The sequence below is a fragment of the Taeniopygia guttata genome, chromosome 12 (assembly GCF_048771995.1).
Source record: "Taeniopygia guttata chromosome 12, bTaeGut7.mat, whole genome shotgun sequence".
In the NCBI taxonomy this organism is placed as follows: Eukaryota; Metazoa; Chordata; class Aves; order Passeriformes; family Estrildidae; genus Taeniopygia; species Taeniopygia guttata.
The window spans coordinates 12,205,577-12,223,790 of record NC_133037.1 but is presented as its reverse complement, the minus strand read 5'-3'; the positions used below and the strand labels follow the sequence as shown (position 1 = coordinate 12,223,790).

The 18,214-nt window shown below is 37.0% G+C and overlaps 1 protein-coding gene across 1 annotated transcript in view; it reads right to left on the bottom strand.

Annotated features, from left to right (window-relative positions):
- Window positions 1-18,214, bottom strand: part of IL17RD (interleukin 17 receptor D) — a 40,294-nt gene that overhangs the window by 8,774 nt on the left and 13,306 nt on the right. Inside the window, exons 2-8 of the mRNA XM_030283082.4 lie at window positions 8,615-8,672; window positions 5,251-5,376; window positions 3,352-3,470; window positions 2,602-2,722; window positions 1,539-1,583; window positions 1,294-1,445; window positions 855-920 (exon numbers count right to left, since the gene is read on the bottom strand). Of these exons, the coding sequence (XP_030138942.4) occupies window positions 855-920; window positions 1,294-1,445; window positions 1,539-1,583; window positions 2,602-2,722; window positions 3,352-3,470; window positions 5,251-5,376; window positions 8,615-8,672 (687 nt within the window). The remainder of the gene's footprint in view (window positions 1-854; window positions 921-1,293; window positions 1,446-1,538; window positions 1,584-2,601; window positions 2,723-3,351; window positions 3,471-5,250; window positions 5,377-8,614; window positions 8,673-18,214) is intronic.

Genomic DNA, 18,214 nt, shown 5'->3' with positions numbered 1-18,214 from the left:
GGAAAAGTAAAAAATTAATTTTATTTTCTACAATATGAAAATAACTAACAGCTTTTATGACCAAATGTGAAGAAAGTTACTGTTAAAATAGTCAAAGCTAAAGAGAAGCACAAACTAGTATAATAAAAATTGACCAAGAAAGAGAATTGCAATTAAAAAAAAAAAATCAATGTCCAGGAATTATGCAAGCCCAAAACTTCAGTTTAAGGCACAATGTGCTGTGCACTCAAGGAAGCAAGGCTATGGAAGGTCAAGAACCTTCTGATGCCTTAAGATTCTAGCGTTTGTATGTTTCAAATCCTGTACTGCATTAGTGCATAACTCTAAACTCCATATAAAGTGCTAGTTAACTGTCTTCACATTTTGGTTAGACACAACAATCCCTCTGGGCCTGTGATCCAAGGATACCATACAGTCTCAGGCCCCAAAAAGTATAAACAAAAGGGAATTGGGGGGAATTCTCCAGTTGGGAGAATTTGACTTCATTACCTGAAGCTGTAATTGGAGGATTAATCCCTGATATGTAAATGGACCAAACTTATATCTGTCTGGAAAAACTCCTGACCATCATCCGTTTTGGGTGTAGCCCCTTGGGGAGGCTTCATCTGCCCTTAATATACCAGAAGGCTCTTCAATAAATAATCCACTTTTATTCTCCTGACTTTATCTGGCCTCTGTTTCTAGGTAAGCCTAAAAAAAGCATCATTCTAGAAGATTTACTTGCCTAAGTAACTTCAGAAGGGATACCTAGAGTTCAATTCTACCAGTGTGATTTGAAATATTTTAATTTTACTCCATTTCTCCATTAACATATTCACTTAGGTGTTGTACAGAAGACTGTTTAGAAATATTACCTCAATGATATAATCCCCTGGAGATACGTTGTGAAGAACACAACTTGTAGTGTCTGTGTTCTGCTCCTGCATAAAAAAAGAATACTTTGCAAGCAATTCACATACTTTGAAAACCTAATAAAGAATTGACATTGATTTAGAAATAGGCAGTGCACCCTTGTATTGACACGCCTTAGACCAGCAGAACTAAGTCTGCCCATTCACTTATACAATTGTCCGCCTGCAGAACTAACTTGTGTTATCCAGGTCCAAAGGAGTCCTCAGGCCTGGTTTTGACTGATGAGTGTAATCACAGCACAATTGTTACTTACATAAATAGTTTTACAATTTTAAAACTGATACTATTTTATATTAAGTTTTCAAAGTTTCTGTAAGGCCTTAGAACACCTCACGTTAATAGGTTTTGTGCTTTTAAGAGCTGCAAAACTCAGCCACATACCTGTCTGCAGGTCTTTTGCTTAAACAGTCCTTCATGCTTCAGTTTGTAGTGAAGAAAGTAGTACCTAAACCCAAAGTTGTGAGGTGCATGATCAAAGGACACTTGCATGGTAAAACCCTGCTGGGTAATATTCACATTCCTTGGCTTCCAGTCTGTCAGAGGAGATATTAATGAATTGCAAAATGACTCTTCAAGTACAGAAACTTTTTTAAGCTCAATATATAGAAATATTATATTTTACTCACAAGGTTTGCAGACAAGGTTTTCTGGCTGTAGCAACAATTCACATGCTACAAATATACAGAAAAAATATTGATTATACAGTATCAAACTGCTATGCTATTTAAACAGAAAAAGAACAAGGGCCAAAATAGGGAGTTCATAATTTTGAATACCCTCACTTCTTTCCCAGACTCTAATATGCCTGCACTAAATGCATTTTTCAAACTTAACTCCTTTGTTATGATTTCAAGTCCTTTCTCATCTTTATATGAGAAACAGAGATCCATTAATATGAATATCACCTTTGTTGGCGAGACAAAGGGGATAACACCAGGCACAGCACATCAGGACAGAAGTTAAAACTAGCCTTAAATATATTTACTCAGAGTATGTAAGTATGCTGAGCACTACTACCAATGGCACAGCAATCTGTGTTAATAGGCAGACTTGAAAATACTTTAAGCAAGTTTTATGGGGGGAAAAAAACCCTTAGCAGGACAAACAGTACACCTCAAAGGGTACTTGCCGTTACTCACTATACTTTGTTAGCACTGAGGAGCTTATTCAAATTTCTTCTCTCCACCTCCAATGAGAATTGCTAAGTAATTGTGAGAAATTCAACTTGATTTGCTGCTATCCAATTTTAGATGTCCTCCCCTATATCTGTCTTTAGATAGCTGTTTTTAAAATTTAATCTCAAAGGCAAAAAACAAACTGCCCTTCTTCACAATGTCCAGAGAGGAGCAAACCATCTCCAAGAGTTAACTGAGAACCACAGGAACAATCCTGCTCTAGGCAAACCTGAGATAATCTCAGGCCTACCTGAGACTTTTCTTCTGGTTGCTGCCTAGCATTTATGATCATACACCACAGATTTATCTATGGCATGCTCATTCTTTCTGCTTAACACTCAGATCTTCCTTCCACAACAATGTCAGTAACTACTTAACCCAGACTCATCCAACATCATAATCCACTCCATTCCTTTGTTGGAAAAACCCAAACGTTGAGGGGAAGGGAGGCCCACTGAAGAGATGATAGGCAATACTATATAAAATTCAACACTATATTATATGCAATACTTACATCTAGTTCGGAAAAAAAATGGGTGATAATTACTTTCATTTTTAATGGAAGGAAAAGGAACAATCTTTACAAAGTAATCTGTTTCAAACTTCAAGTTTACAAAGGGCTGGGACTCCATTCCCTACAAAAAAGACAAGATTGCAACATATTTTAAAATCAATGATCAGACCTGAAAGTATTTTTCAAAGCCAGCCCACAGTTTTGCAATTAAAGGAAATTAATACATTAAGAACCCTTTCTCTACCCCTCTATTCCAAAGTGACATGAGGAATCTCAATCCATGGTTGGATGTAGACTATTACAGATGTGCATTTGTACTCTAGTCACCAAAATGACAGTTCCCAGCTTCAGGAAAGTTTTTATCAAAAGGAACAAGATTTGTCTCTAAAGCAACAACTATCATTAATTTCACCAATAATACTTTTGGGAACCAACCCTTTTACAAGGGCATAGAGCAATAGGACAAGAGGGAATGGCTTCAAACTGAAAGAGGGTAGGATTGGATGAGATATTGGTGAGGCCCTTTACAGGCTGCCCAGAGAAGCTGTGATGTCCCATCCTTCCAAGTTTTCCAGGCCAGGCTGGATAGGGCTTGGAGCAACCTGGGATAGTGGGAGGTGTCCCTGCCCATAGCAGATGGGTTGGAACTGGATGACCTTTAATGACTCAAACCATTTTAGGATGATAAACACCTTAGACACTACTCAGAGTCAAACAACACTGAAATTTTTCTTGAAACAAAGCACTTACTGTTCGTTTAAAACTGGGGCTGAGCTGCTTTGGATCTTTTAAAACCATCTGCTGGCATTGTCTTCCCTCTGATTTTAACTCCTCAAGTATTACTCGAAATCCCTTCAGGTATTCAATCCCTACAAACAGCAGGGCATTTAAACAGAAGAGTAATATTTCAAAATTCATAATGTGGTATTTAATGCAATTTGAATATATTTTATTTGTCTTTAAGAATAAAATTTATCTGTCATGTCAAATAGGTTTGTATTTAATACCTGTTGCTGTATGTCAGTCCTGCATATTCTATTTTGCCTATCTAGAACTCAGTCTTTGGCAAAGGCTGCAATCACTGCATACTTGTGCAATGCTTGGAACAGAAGGGCCCATGTCTCATCAGGGGCTTCCAAATTACCACTGCAATGTTAGTTATCAGTACCTTCTTCACCTTCAGAAATACTTAATAGTAACTTCACATTTCCATTTTAACAATCAAATATAACATTTTGCTGGTAAATTATAGAAATAGTCCTTTATAAATTTTACTATCATCTCTGAGACTACCAGATTAAAATGGTAACAATTACTACAACTTCTTTAGTTCTAGTACAGTAAGGACTAACAGAAAACTTGACTTAAATGGAATGGAATTTATTCCAGTGCATGTATACTTCCAGTTATTCATAACTGCTGCCAGAACTACACCCATTTTGTTCAAGTTACTCTACTACAACTTAGCACAGTGTCTTTACAATGTTCTCATCACAGAATTACTTCATGATATGACTAAACTGAGTCACAGTGATGTGAATATCCCAGGAAAATGCCAGTGTTACCCTGTGACAGTTTTGTGGCTCAGGTATCAGAGGCACTGCACTGCTCTTTAACTCTCACTGCTCCATCTAATTGCATCTCTTTGTTGAAGAGCATTACACATATTTATCAATGACACAGACACAGCTTTTGTAAGCTAAATGCTACATAAATCAAAAGGGACTCATTTCAGTTTATGCTATGCTTGTCAACCCAAAAATAAAATCCCAAATGTATCACTTTCCACCACCTCCTCTGGTTCACTAGTTTTCACGGGTTTGTGTGTTTTGATTAATGTTTTATAATTTTGTAGAAGATAAAGTGTTGCCAAACATGTTCTTAGCATTCATGGGACAAAAGCACTATTTGTCCTTACACGAAAGTGCCCAGTTCCCATGTTACCTGAGATGCCTGAATAGCAATTCTGTCCTCAGACTGTCCAAAGGATTTACCTCTGGGAATCACAAGGAAGAACACCAGGCTTTGTTTCCAATGGATGCTTGATTCACCCTGTCTGCAACTGAACATTACCAAATGCCTTCAACTGCAGAATTCAGTGGAATTTTAACATATTCTTTTAAAGCCCAGAAATAAGTTTCTCGGTGGAAATGGATTTCTCAATTTTGGACACTACTGCTCTAGTGAGCAACAAGGTATTTCCAGTGACATGGAAGTAATTGAGGCATACTCTTAATCACCAGACCTGGCAAGGAAACACATTAAAGTTGTATCTAATCTGTGATTAGATAATGTTTTCCACCTGTAACCTGTAAGTGTATCAGGAACTAAACTCAATCAATGCCACTGAAATGCACCAATGCCTTAGGGCAGAAAATTAAACCAGGGACAGTTGCACACTTCTGAAGAACAAAAACTCACTAAACTGGGATAGTAAAAAGCAGTGTATGACTGCAGAAAACATCCTAGTTTTAAGGGTGTTTTTGAAGCAAGCCAGAAAAAATAGGAGCTTTGCAAAGGTGTTAAGAATTCCTTTTTTCTTAAGCAGTTTCCATCAATAATTCCAAGCATAATTTAATTATTTGACTTAATACCTATGAGCACAAAGTTATTGCCAAACCCATGAGTCCATTTCCCTCTAGAACTTACCAACGGCATTTGCTGTCCAAAGAATCATCACAGCCACCTGCTCCTGGCAAGCAAACTGACTGATAGTGATGTTCTGCACATCTCCAATCACGTGTCTTCCCACTGAACTCAGGTAAGGAGTGCAGTCTAAAAATATAGAGAAATAAACACTTTAAGAAAAACATTCTAGCTGACATGAATTCCCTAACATGTCTTCAAAACTGAGCAAAGTAAAAGTACCAGTGCATTATTTTCTACAAGGACACTACAGCAAATCTAGATGAAGTTTTTGTGTCAAGACCCAAAAGCCTACAAAACTTCACAAATCATTGAGCACAACCACTTCCACTGGTTGCCAACCCACAGTTCACAGGACTCCCAAGGATATTGCCAGTTTATACCACCAGAGTAAGCTGTACCACATCACGTGTGTATTGGGACTCCCAAAAGAGAACAACTTCTCCTTGTAGCTGTTCAAAATAATTTGAAGACTGACATTAATTTTGTTCATGTACAGTGCTCAAAGCAAGAGAATGTTGGTTAATGATCAGGCACATATGAGAACAATAAACCATGTGAAACTTGAGAACTGCTCAAGAAGTGCTTTTAACCACAATACTGCTTGATCCTGACCACAAAGAACCTGCTGCTTAAATCCATCTCCTCTCTGCCTTCCATTCTGTAGCCACATCCCTACAGACCACTTAACTGCCACTGGATTCACTCAGGACTGATTTTGTCTTGCTATCCTCACAAAATGCAGTGTTTTCCCTAAAATTACAGCGCCGCAGCTTTAGCTTTAATCAAGAAAACAAAATATAAACAAAAGATTCCTAAGTTTGTCGTTGAACTTGTTCTTTTAAAAAGAAGAAAACAACCCCAAATTTTATTACTTTTAAAGCTTTACAATATTTAGGCTCATATTTTGTGGCAGGAAGAGAAGTAGAAGGCAGGCAATTCACTCAGTTCCGGAGCAGAGTATACACGAAGATAGGTGTGCAAAAACAAACATTCTGTTTCTGAACTAGTGAAACTAACAAAATTCAGAAGATATTGATCAGTAGATTGTATATTACTGACTGATGATTAATTAAAAAAAAAAAAAAAAAAAAAACTGAGACAATTTATATGCTATATATTCATCTATAGAGAGCTTGCAGAAAAGAAACATGAAAAATCAAGTGCTACGATATGCCAGTACAGGAAATTTGAATTTAATTCAGAGGTGTGATCTTAAAGGCAAGGAAAGAAAAATTATTAACTGTAAAGGAGATTTAGAAAATGGCTTTTTACTATGAATAGCCATGGCAAGGGGTCTTTTCTATAACTGCCACAGACATAAGAATAGAACACTCTACAACACTGCCCTTTACAAAAGCTGGGTGCTTGGTACTCCACTGTTTGTGGAGTTCAGTTGCTAAGAGTGAACTCAGTGACAGCATGAACTGCCTCTTAGGAGGATGGAGGATCTCTTTCAATGGAAAGTTTGAAGCAACTGGTTTTTGCTAGGTCTGGATCTAATTAATAGCAAGCCCAAGATTTTGGATCCTGGTTACCAGAATTTTATGGTCAAATGACAATTTGCCAAAATGGAATATAGCACAAATGCCTGAAGTCTTACTGCAAGTCACTGATTCACATTCATAAAGAACAGTTTTAGGAAGAAAACAGCATAGAAAAATCACACTTTTTAGGAAACCACTTCTTTTTACTTGAATACAAGTGACATACTAAAAATACAGACACTTCTTTTTCACCTGAACAAATAATCTAACTGACTAATTTAGCATCATAAAACACAATTTCCTAGAGTCGTTCTGTGGCAAACTAAGAGCCTTTAAACCACAGCCAGCAAGTCAAATTTTCTTTTGTGCTGGCTTATTAAAGGTAAATACATATTTCCATACCATGTGAGCTCTTTAGTCTTCATATCAGCAAACTCTTTCCCTAGTCCTGCAGAACTCAAATAACTCCTTTGTCTAGGAATCACACAGTGCCAGCAGAATTGTGAATTAATACTTCTCATTGGTTAAACACAGTTTCTAGTGCCAGAATTAATGGAAAAAAACATGACACATGCTGGGATTTAAACAGACTCATTGTGTTAACTAAATGTGGGGATCCCTGTTCTGACTGGTACCACTCCTTAGTTGTCCTTATGTAGATTGAAAAAACCAACCAAACAAACAAAAAACAACAACAAAAAAACCCCACCAACTTATTTTGTAGTGGCCACCTACATCTTGTACAATCTGACACAATTAAATTTTGCTCATTTTAAGATCAAATTAGATTAAAAAAATTCACAGTGAAGGATTGCAAATTCAGGAATTAACGTAAAAATAGAGGAGCAAAAGGATGATCAGAATGAAACAAATCACTATTGTTAGATTTCCTGATGCATGCTCTCAATGATGAAACTTTACCTACATTCTGCATCTGAGGTAATTTCTTTGGGTAGACAGAAAAAAACACCTATGACTTGCACTGGCATTAAAACATTGTTGTAATGCAAATTAGGACCTGGTCTTGATTGTACACTGAGTTTATACATGATGGCCACTAGCTTCCCACATAAGGATAAATTCTTAATGTAGTTAGCAGTCCTGCTTTGACAACTAGACAGCAAAGATGATAAAACATCTAAAATAACCCCCAAAAGTAAGATACAGCCATTTAGCAGATGCTTGAAGAGGTCTGGAGCATTACTGCTCAAGCTGTTTATCACTGTCACTATGGCAGAAATCACTTTGTTCTCAGTTTAGCTGCAGAGCACACCACAGGTGCTACAGCTCTGAAATCACCTGGCTGCACTGCAGATGTGCACAGCAGCCTTCCCTTGGCCTGGCCCTTGAAGTCTGTAGCTCCTGAAAGGTCCCCACTGATTAAACTAAATGAAGCTATTGAATATTCAATATTAATCCTTGCCAATACATTTTTTTAATATATTACCTGTCTACAAATACAAACTAACACATTTTCTACCTCGACACCCACATTATGCCATGTTCATCCAAAATTACACATCAGAGAAAAGCTGCAGAAAGCTCAAAATAATCGTTTCCTATGTCCTTGAGTGTACTGAACCTTCCAGTGACTATATTTTTCACAGAATTAAATAATTTTCTAGAATGTTCCAGTCAAATGCCGGGCAAATTATGTAGGCCAACCTGAAAGATAAGCTACCACAAACTGTTAGATAGTCTCATTATCAGTGAGACACAGAAGAACATCTACAAGACCCAGCAGACACAAATTTTCTAGATTTTAAAATTATATCAATATTTAGCAGCTTATGCCATTCTTAGAGCCATTTTAAGAGACATGTTGATAACTGTGATGGAGTCCTTGATTTCTGTGAATATAGTGCAGATTTTCAACTTACTGTCATATTTAAAGGTGATGTTGAGCAGTCCATTGTTCTTCATGACTGATGGCAGCCCCTGTAGAGGAAAAACAAAGATATGGAAAGTCTGAAAGTAGTATTTGCATGAACACATGAACTTGTGGTTGAAGTAGGACAATCTGCCCAGTAGATGGGAATCACAGAAGCTTATTTTTGGGAGAAAATGATGGGACATTCTCAACTTCCACCATCTAGGTGAATTGTGTATGTACAAAAAACCATACGTTTAATCAAGGTTTAATGACAAACCAAGTTGGGTTCTCCAGGACAAACAGGGTGCAAGAGAAGAGAAGGGAACATCAGCCAAAGAGCTGTTTTCCACTCACAGCCATGAAAGAGCATCAGAAATTCAAAAAGAGTGACACTGCAGAAACCCATTATACTACCTCAGACACCCTTTGCTTTTATCAAATACTGTTAAAGCACATACTGCAAACGGAAGACCAAGCAGAGAACTGCTCTGCCAGGGAGAAATCCAAGTTGATGACTCTGCTCTCTCTTCTCTACTTAGAGAAAAGAACTTGGGCCCTCAGACATTTAATACCTTCCCCTTCAGAAAGTGCTGAAATTGTTTTGAAACACAAAATGTAGCATCACCCTCGCAAAACACCAAGCTGAAAACTGGAATACTGATTCTTATGGTACAATACCATTCCCTGAAAGGCAAAAAACATCATATTTACCATTAGCTTTAAAAAAATACCACCCATTTACACAGAATTGTGTCTGGGTTCACTCCTACAATGCAAACAGCAACACTCATCAGTATCCAAGGCCTGCAGCAGTAATTGGATGTTGTCAGGTCCATGCCTGAGCACTCCCTGTGTCTCTCCACCTCAGATCCAGGTATGTACCAAGAAAAACAAGGGAAGAATTGTCAAGTTAAATAAAACCTAAAACACTTCCTAAAGGATGAAAGCAATTCAGGCTTTGATAGCACTGTTAGAAGTTAAATTTGTAATCTCACTTTCTTCTTAGGTGGTTTTTAATTGCTTAAGTTTGATTTAGTTTGGCATTGAACCAGCTGTTATACAAAAAAGCATCCTGAAAACAGAAAGGAGTCTTTCTTTTCAGTTGTAACTTTTCTATTAATACCTGTTCTAGTCTGACTCACTTTCTGTATCTCTATTAAATGTCATTGAACTTACAGCAAAACAAAGACATTATTTATTTGATTTTAAAAATCACAAAAACCTAACTACTGACTTTTTATAAAGGGAGATAACCCATCAAATCAATTGATATTTGTCTTCCTTTCATCCTAGAGCTGAAGTTTTGGGAGACATAAATTTTACTAAACTCCACAGAAAATTAGCACATGTATTTTTATTCCTTAGAAAGATTTTTATATGCTATATTAAAATAAAAAGGCAACACTTCTCCTTTAATTGCATTTCTACTGGGATTATGGTGACATAACCAAATATGTAACAGCATTAGCATAAATAAATATACCACAAGTATTGATAATTTAGATGCAAAGACAGACATAACGTAAGTCAAACTCTGATGAATTTATGCAGCACATAACACTTAGTAGTGGCAAAAATTTGCTCTCAAGTGTAGAATAGGTACAAAAAGGATGCAGTAATTAGTGAGAGAATTAGGGTCACCCTAAAGTATTGAACTAAATAATTGCTATTTTAGTTAAAACATGTAAGCTACTCATGTAATTTCATCGTGTTCAACTGCAGTATTCATCCCTCAAGGATTTACCGCTGTGAGTTTAAAAATGTATTCTTCCAGGAGGTACTCCCTTAGTTTTGAATTAAAATAATTGTGCTATTTAGGTGGTTTATAGCTAGGAGAACTTGTTTAGAGCATCTTACTTCCAAACTATAAATACTAATGTTATGGCCTCAGGGCTCTGAATTCTTAGCTAATTGTCCTGCCATGGGAGGGGGGTTGGAATTAGATAATCTTGAAGGTTCCTTCCAACCCAAACCATTCTGTGATTTTATCATTAATTAACCAAGAATATTTGTTGAATTTCCGTTTGTTTAAATGAATTTATTCTAAACTTCACTAGAAAACAATTCTTTGTCTCCTGGAGCTTTTCCTACCAAATCCCTGTGGTCTACATATTTCTATACATGTGGACTGAGAAAAAGTACATAGGAAAGAAAACAGCCAAAACATCTTTTCTGAAGAACTCTAGACCACTGATCTTTGAACAGATAATCAAAGTTGAAATGCACACATATAATATATTGACAAATAACCTTATTTGTCAAAAAGCTGGGGGAGCAGAGGAGGCATTAGCCACATTAAATCTCACATTATGTGTGCTCAAAGCACAGAACTACACAGAAAACATGATAAGCTAAAATCCAAATCCAGAATCTGTAGTGGCCAAGCAAGCTAGGAAGAATTTCCACCACACACCTCAAATCACAGAGATCAATGCTGGATCTGTTCCTCACTCTGTATAAACAGCCTGAACAATTAAGGTTAAGATCCCCAGATAGCCCAAGGCAGCACAGATCTAAATGAGATCAATACACATCATCTCCTGAAGAATGAATAGCTCATCTGGATGTTCAAGGCATGTACAGGCATTTATTTTTATTTAAACATTCAACTTTCAACATGAAAGAGCAGAAGTATTAATAAAAGACAAAGACTATTATATTATGTTAGCCTCTATTCTTGTTTGTTTATATTTTTCTGATACCCAACCCCCATTTACAGTAACAGCTCAGTAATGAAATGCACTTATGACAACTCTCTCACCATTACTAGGCCAGAGAGGAACAAAGCTAGGATTACATATCCAGAAATAAAGCCAAAATGAAATTTGTAACCACAGGAACTAATTATGCCTCCAAGAGGAGTTAAATTTAACTAATGTCTGCCACCAGAGGCATAAATTAAATACAGTTGAATTAAATGAAAACTCTGTTTGATTTTATTGAACTTTTCCCTCTTCTTTTTAACCTAGAACATAGAGTGTTTCATATTTGAAAGAAATGTGTATTTTTCATATCTGGCAATTCCTCCCAGAGATAGCACTGGTGATAGAGATGGATGAATGATTTCAGAATAGTTCTATAACTAATCTTTATTACAAATAATATTGAAATATACTCCAACATTCTTCTGTTGAGCAAACACTCTTTCATTCAAGAAAGACAATTTATGTGTGACTAGGTACTGTCAGGCCACTTGAACATAAATACTGGGAAACAGAGAGAGATGCTAGCACTAATTACAGCAATCTGGTAAAGGAGGTAGGAAATCACTGCCCCTCAAGCACAGCCTTGTGCAGCAGACCAAAACAGTAATCATGATTCATCTTTCATATGTTGTTCATCAACACACACATGGTCCTAATTTCACACTCCCATGAGGCAAACTGAAGGGACAATTGTTTTTGAACTTTAGCATCAAGATGAATAATCACTGTTTATCATACTCATTGCTCAGTAAAACAAGGTCTTTATATTTGACATCTGCTCTTCTTGTTTCAAAGCTCTATTGATGCTTTCAACCAAGTAAAAATATTTTCTATTTCTAGAGTCATCAGTAAAATGATGAATTATCTGTATTATTTAGATGCCTGCATTTTGAATTGCTTTCAAGAGAATATAACAAAATACATAATCCATGTTGATGTTTGCTGTGTAAGTTGTGTGTAGTTGACTGCAGAATGAATTCTAAGCCCTGGGTGGATGGGTTTGTACTGTTATTACTTATAAACTTAGTGTGATGACAACTGCAACCAGGAATTTTGTTCAGATTTACCTCTTTTTATATATATTTTTATATATACATATTCCTGCACTGCATGCACAAATTAAGGGAAAAGCATTTTAAAACACCTCTCAGTGACACTGTAGAAATAAGTTTTAATTTAAGTGAATTAAAGTGAATTAATATAACAGACTTCTTGGTGCCTATTTAATATTTTAAATAGGAACCTAGACTCCTTTAAATAGTTTGGTTCTAACTTCTTTTATTAAGTTGGCATCTTTTGTGTTTGTTCTTATGTAAGCAGCATCATTTACAAGAAGCTCACAGATTTTGGCTGGTTCTCTGTTGGTGGCTATTTATTGTCTTCACTACTTCATCCACAGCCACTGCACACAAGTTCAGCTGCAGAGGAGCTGAATGTGTCTTCAGAGAACCTCAAATTCAACCTGAGACACCAAAGGCAAAGCACTGCTTATACTTCATTGTAAATAAAACATTGGATGGGAAAGAAAACCATCACTTGTGAGCATGAAGGAACATCTTAGAATAACAGAAGCATTTAGGCTGGAAAATACTTTTAGATCACTGAGTCCAACCACCAATGATGGTTTTAAGGGTTTTTTTCCCCTACATTTTGTAATTGCATTTTGTCTGAACAATCCTTCTGCTATTTTGACTAGGTATGGTTTTCTCAATGTCCTCCTATCAAAAGAAAATATTGGACAGCTACTGCCTTAAAGCCCACCAGGGGAGGAGTGGTCCAGAAAGGTATTCATGGATACTCATTTCATGGGGTCTTTGGGGATTTTTGAGGTGAAACATGCTGGCTGAAGAGCTTGAGCCACAGCATATCCCATCTGAACAAATGAAAGGAGAAAACTACCAAACCAAACTGGCAAAAATGCCTTTCCATTATGCCCCGTTCCTGCCTGCTTTAGTTTCTATTTTCAAAAGGCAGTGGAAGGTTATCCTACATGAGTCTGTCTGACAGAGCAGTGAGAAACCACTGCTAGGAGAAACACTACAAGAAATTTTTACAGCACAGCTCTTGGGATGCAACACTGCTCTGTGCAGCTGTTCACTGAGATTATGTGAACTGAGGCAGTTATCAGGGGCACAACTTAACAACAAAGGAAACAAGTTTAATCTACACTGTTCACCACCTACTGTGAAAATCTTAAATCTCTGAGTCAAACTCGGGAATCTAATGCAGCAAAACATGGCACAGAATGGGCAGCATCATCTCTGATTTCTCTCATGCAATTCAAAAGTTTGCCTAAGAAGTTTTCTATTGTTTGCACTGACACAGTTTATTTTTTTCCAACATTCTTGTACATCATGTTTGGTAAATTAAATACCTTCTCAAAACAACCGAAGAGCCCCCAGAAGTTAACAGAATAAATATTTTCAAATAGAGCCCATTTCCCACAAACAATACTCAAATGTGCTGGTCTAAAGATATTTGGACAAAAGCCAAAAGTCTGTAGCCAAAGCACTGTTCTCTTAACTGTGGGACACGACCCCTGGCAGGAGAATTCCGAGAAAAGACAAGGTGTTGGGGAAGGGGGAGAAAAAGCAATGCCAAGACAGGTGCAGGAGAGGTGATTTTGACTGGGAAGGAAGGGGGCTACAAATGGTAAAGCTGCTTTTAGAGAGACCCAAGAAAAATTAGTTTGAGAAACACTGACTTGTGCTCTAGACAACAAACAGAATAACGCATATCTGAAATAATGGCAAATAAATTAATGAAACCTGTAGTGGATGTTTACTGCTTAACACACTGCACAGCACTCTGTCAAAGCAGCAAGCTGACTATTCCACTCACAGAGTGTCTTTCTTCTCCTGGTAGGAAATTATCCACAACCTCAGTAAACCCACAGGGCTCTTCACACTTACTGGAATGATTGCAGGAGCACTGAATTTTAGCTTATGCCCAAGCACTTCTAAACTAACCCATCCATGAAACAATTAAACAATCTATTTTCATTCATTTTGCTGACTATGCACACAGAGCCATAAGCTGAGAGGGACAGTCTTTGTCTCATAAAGAAGTTGAAACACAGTTAGAAGACAAAGAAGAAAATGCTTCAAGAAGTGACTGAAGCATGATAGATCAATGGATATATGCTATTTATATTAACATATATATATATATATATGGGTATGTTCATTCATTCCTTTTGCTTACCACATTAAGAAATAATGTAGCTTTCAGAGGACAGAATAACAGGGAAAAAAGAAAGCAAAGAAAAGTACTTCAGAGTTACAACCTGTATCTTTTAAGATTGTATGCACATAAAGGTTTGCTGCTCCTCCTAAATGAGTCAGATTCCAAGTGAAACAAATCCAAAAATAAAGTCTTCGCCTTTAAAGCTGAGCAAATGCAATGGCACCTGGAAAACAACTAAAGGAGCTTATTTCCAAAATCACAAACGGTCCCCTAACAATTTTTTGCTGCCAAATTCCTACCTTTCAATCTGGAAACTCCTCGCACAAGCTCTTAATTTGATTTCAGTTCATCCAAAGGAACAGAAAATCTGTAAAAGTAACTAGCACTGACTTAATAGGCTCAGTTTTAAGCTTCAGCCAGAACACAGTTCACAATTATGACTAATTCAGGGTGGGTTTTTCACTCTTCATTTCTCAATATAATGCCAAAGTGCACATACACACACACAAAAAAATCGCTTGGGAAGCTGTCATCAAACGTGGATTAACTGCTTTACTCATAACTGCTTGACCTACAGAAAATTCTAATCTGAAATCTACTGCAATGCTGGACATTTTCATTGTAAACAATCTCAGAGCAAGCAGACTACAAATACTATATTTGCAGTACAGGGTGAGTTTATCCAATTTGTAACTCCTGAAAATGGTAAAAACATCTGTTTTCAAGGAAATCTTCAAAGCAGAAAATCACATAAAAGCTGGAATGCGAAAAATTTGACATAGCACATCTATTTTGTTTTGGTGTATTCAGACAATGTTTCCTCCCAGATACTTCTCCTATACTATTTGAAAGTCACTGAAATTCTTTGAGAGTTTGCCATCAGAAAACATGAAATGCATGTTCCTAGAAAGTTCACTTTAGCTCTTACTTATATGAATGAAACACACAGGCACAAGTACAGAAAGTATTACATATTTACAAGAGACCATGACTGCAAAGAATATTAACGTACATTGGTTTTGTAGGACCAACATATAAATAGCCCAAAGCCTTGGCTCAGGAGCATGTGGTGGCTAAGTAATTTAGCAATAACTGCACCGATTAAAGTGCCACAGAACTCATCAAACTTTTAAAGTAGATTGGATTTGGGATTCTTCCATCTTAATCCCTCCCTTTTAAATAACACAATTATTTTGGACATAAAAAACTATTCTTAGGGATTTAGAAACACACAATTGTTTAGAAATACACACTCATCCATGAGATTTTAAAACTGAATTCATAAGCAGTATGGTTCTAGTCCAGGAACGACCAATGAGTTACTTGCCAAATTCCCACATTCTAGCTTTAAAGAATTATTTACCATTCCACCAATAGTGTTTGTAATACTTCACATGAAACTTGTTTTTACAGGAGATGAAGCAAAAAATCAATTTTTCTTAAAATAACACAAGCATCTCCTCCCAAAGTTCCCATCCTTGTGAGCTACAGAACTTAAAGAGCCTTGGGCAATGAAAAGCCAGGACTTGAAATGTGATAGGCACCTACTGAAGTGGCAATGAAAAGGTGCCTTTGGCACTAAGTTCGCTATCAGGGGGGACACATTTATTCAATACACAGCCATGTTATACATTCTGCTCATCAGGAGTGAGGGGCAGGTCGCTGCAGTCTCAGAACACCGCATGATGACTGTTCCAGACTTTTGTACTGTGGATGAGCAGAAAATAACAAGACAGAAAAATGGAGGGGCCATTGTGTCAAACACAATTACTAAAAATACTTTTGGGTTAGAAGTAAATGATGCTAAGCAAACCAATTACCTTTCCCTACAAATCCCAGGAAGAAATCAAATACTCCTCCCTTTCATCTCTCCCCTCGGTTAATGGACAAGCTGCAGTTAGACTCAAGCCTCAGTTGTGCTGCCTTTCCCTCAGCTGTGTTACAAAGACAGGCTTTGCTTCTTTTGCTGCTCTGCTTTTTAACTCCCACCTCCCAAAATCTCTGCCAAGAGATTCTTACTGCTGAACTATGCACTTTTAGGAAATAATTCCTTCTCAAAACCTCTGTCTAGTCCAGGTCCACAGAGAAGATGAAAACTGCTCCAAGCTTAAGCAGTAATGCATTGAACAGAGAGGATTAGAAGGTCCAGTGCTTGCTGAGCACTGATGTACATGGCTGAACTTCAGAGACACAGGCAGATACATTTGGTGGCTGCAGATTTAAAGCTTTGGCTGCCAGGGAATTTTTACACCCCTGGTTACCCTCTACGGAGTACAACCATCATATCCGCAGCCAAAAAAACTCTATTTGGAAGTGTCAGAACATACACAAAGCTGCACAAACACTTCTTGCTCACCTGAAGGATACTTGGAAGAAATAGTAGTAAAATATTCCAACTATACCAGCCTGTCTCTGCAGGCAAACTGGAACTCTCCCACTTACAAACAAGTAGGGAAAGCTCCACCAAATAATCAACACCAGGAATTTTAACACAATAAAATAAAACCATCCAAAACACAGTTTTCTGAGGAAACATTTGTGAGAATGTCTCTGAGAACTGCCAACCTTGAATAAAGTTCACCTCATGAGTCAACCACTCTTTCACACTGAATAGTTTGTGCCATCAGGATTCTTGAGGCTTTTCACAATGAAAAAAGGGATGAAGAGAAGACAGAATACATTCAGATTTTCCTGTAAAAAGCATTAAGTATTGCTAAATTTTACTGTTAAAACAAATCAGGGAAATGTGTGGTTTAATTATATCTGTACAGGCAAACTCTTTAGGCATTCTGTTCTATCAAGTCCCATGCTGTGTTTAACTGCTATAAAAGGGAATTTAGATACAATATTTAAAAGAGAACTTTAAGGTTTGAAATGGTACTGAAACTCCAGTCTGACTGCATTCAATTTCCACTACTGAAAATCACACCCTATGGATAACCCACTTTATAATACGCTTGATCAAGTTAAATACTTCAAGAGATCCATTTTTTCCTGAGTATTTCATGTTAAGTGCTTTTGGAAGTTGGCCAAAGCAAAGGTTACACATCCTATCTGTATGGTACATGGCCAGTTTATAACTGCCCTTTTCATACTAATTAATACAGTACTTGAAATGAAATGTGATACCTGCTAAAGCACTGACACAACCTGTACCACAACCTGCTTGGGCTTTAAGTTACTTCATTGGTGCCACTTGCTTAATTACTATTTAACCTCTTGCAAGATTTCCATTCTAAATCTTTTTCCAGAACATTGGAACACTTTTTGTTCTTACATTTTTGGTTAAAATTGAATTATCTGACTAAAAAAAGCAACAACAACCAAAAAACCCCCACAAACCCATGACAAAGAAAATCTACATCTTGAGAACATTTAATTTTTCAGTCAAATCAAATTTTTTGAAATTAAAAATTTCAATACTCACAAATAATAATAGGAAATCATACTATGGAAAAAATTACACTAACATTAAAATCAAATGCCTGAGGTACAAATGCAGGCTTGGCATATGTATCTGTTCTGTCATGGCCTACTCTGACAAGATGCAGGAAAGGTACAATGTCAATTTAGCCTCAGGAAAAATACCCCTGCTGTGCTCCACTAAAGAAATACCTCTGGTTTCCACACAAGCAGCACCAATGAGATCCAGACTCATTCCACACTGTCCTTTTAAGTCAGAGGAGCCTGCAAGGAGGGCATCCTAAACTGTCATT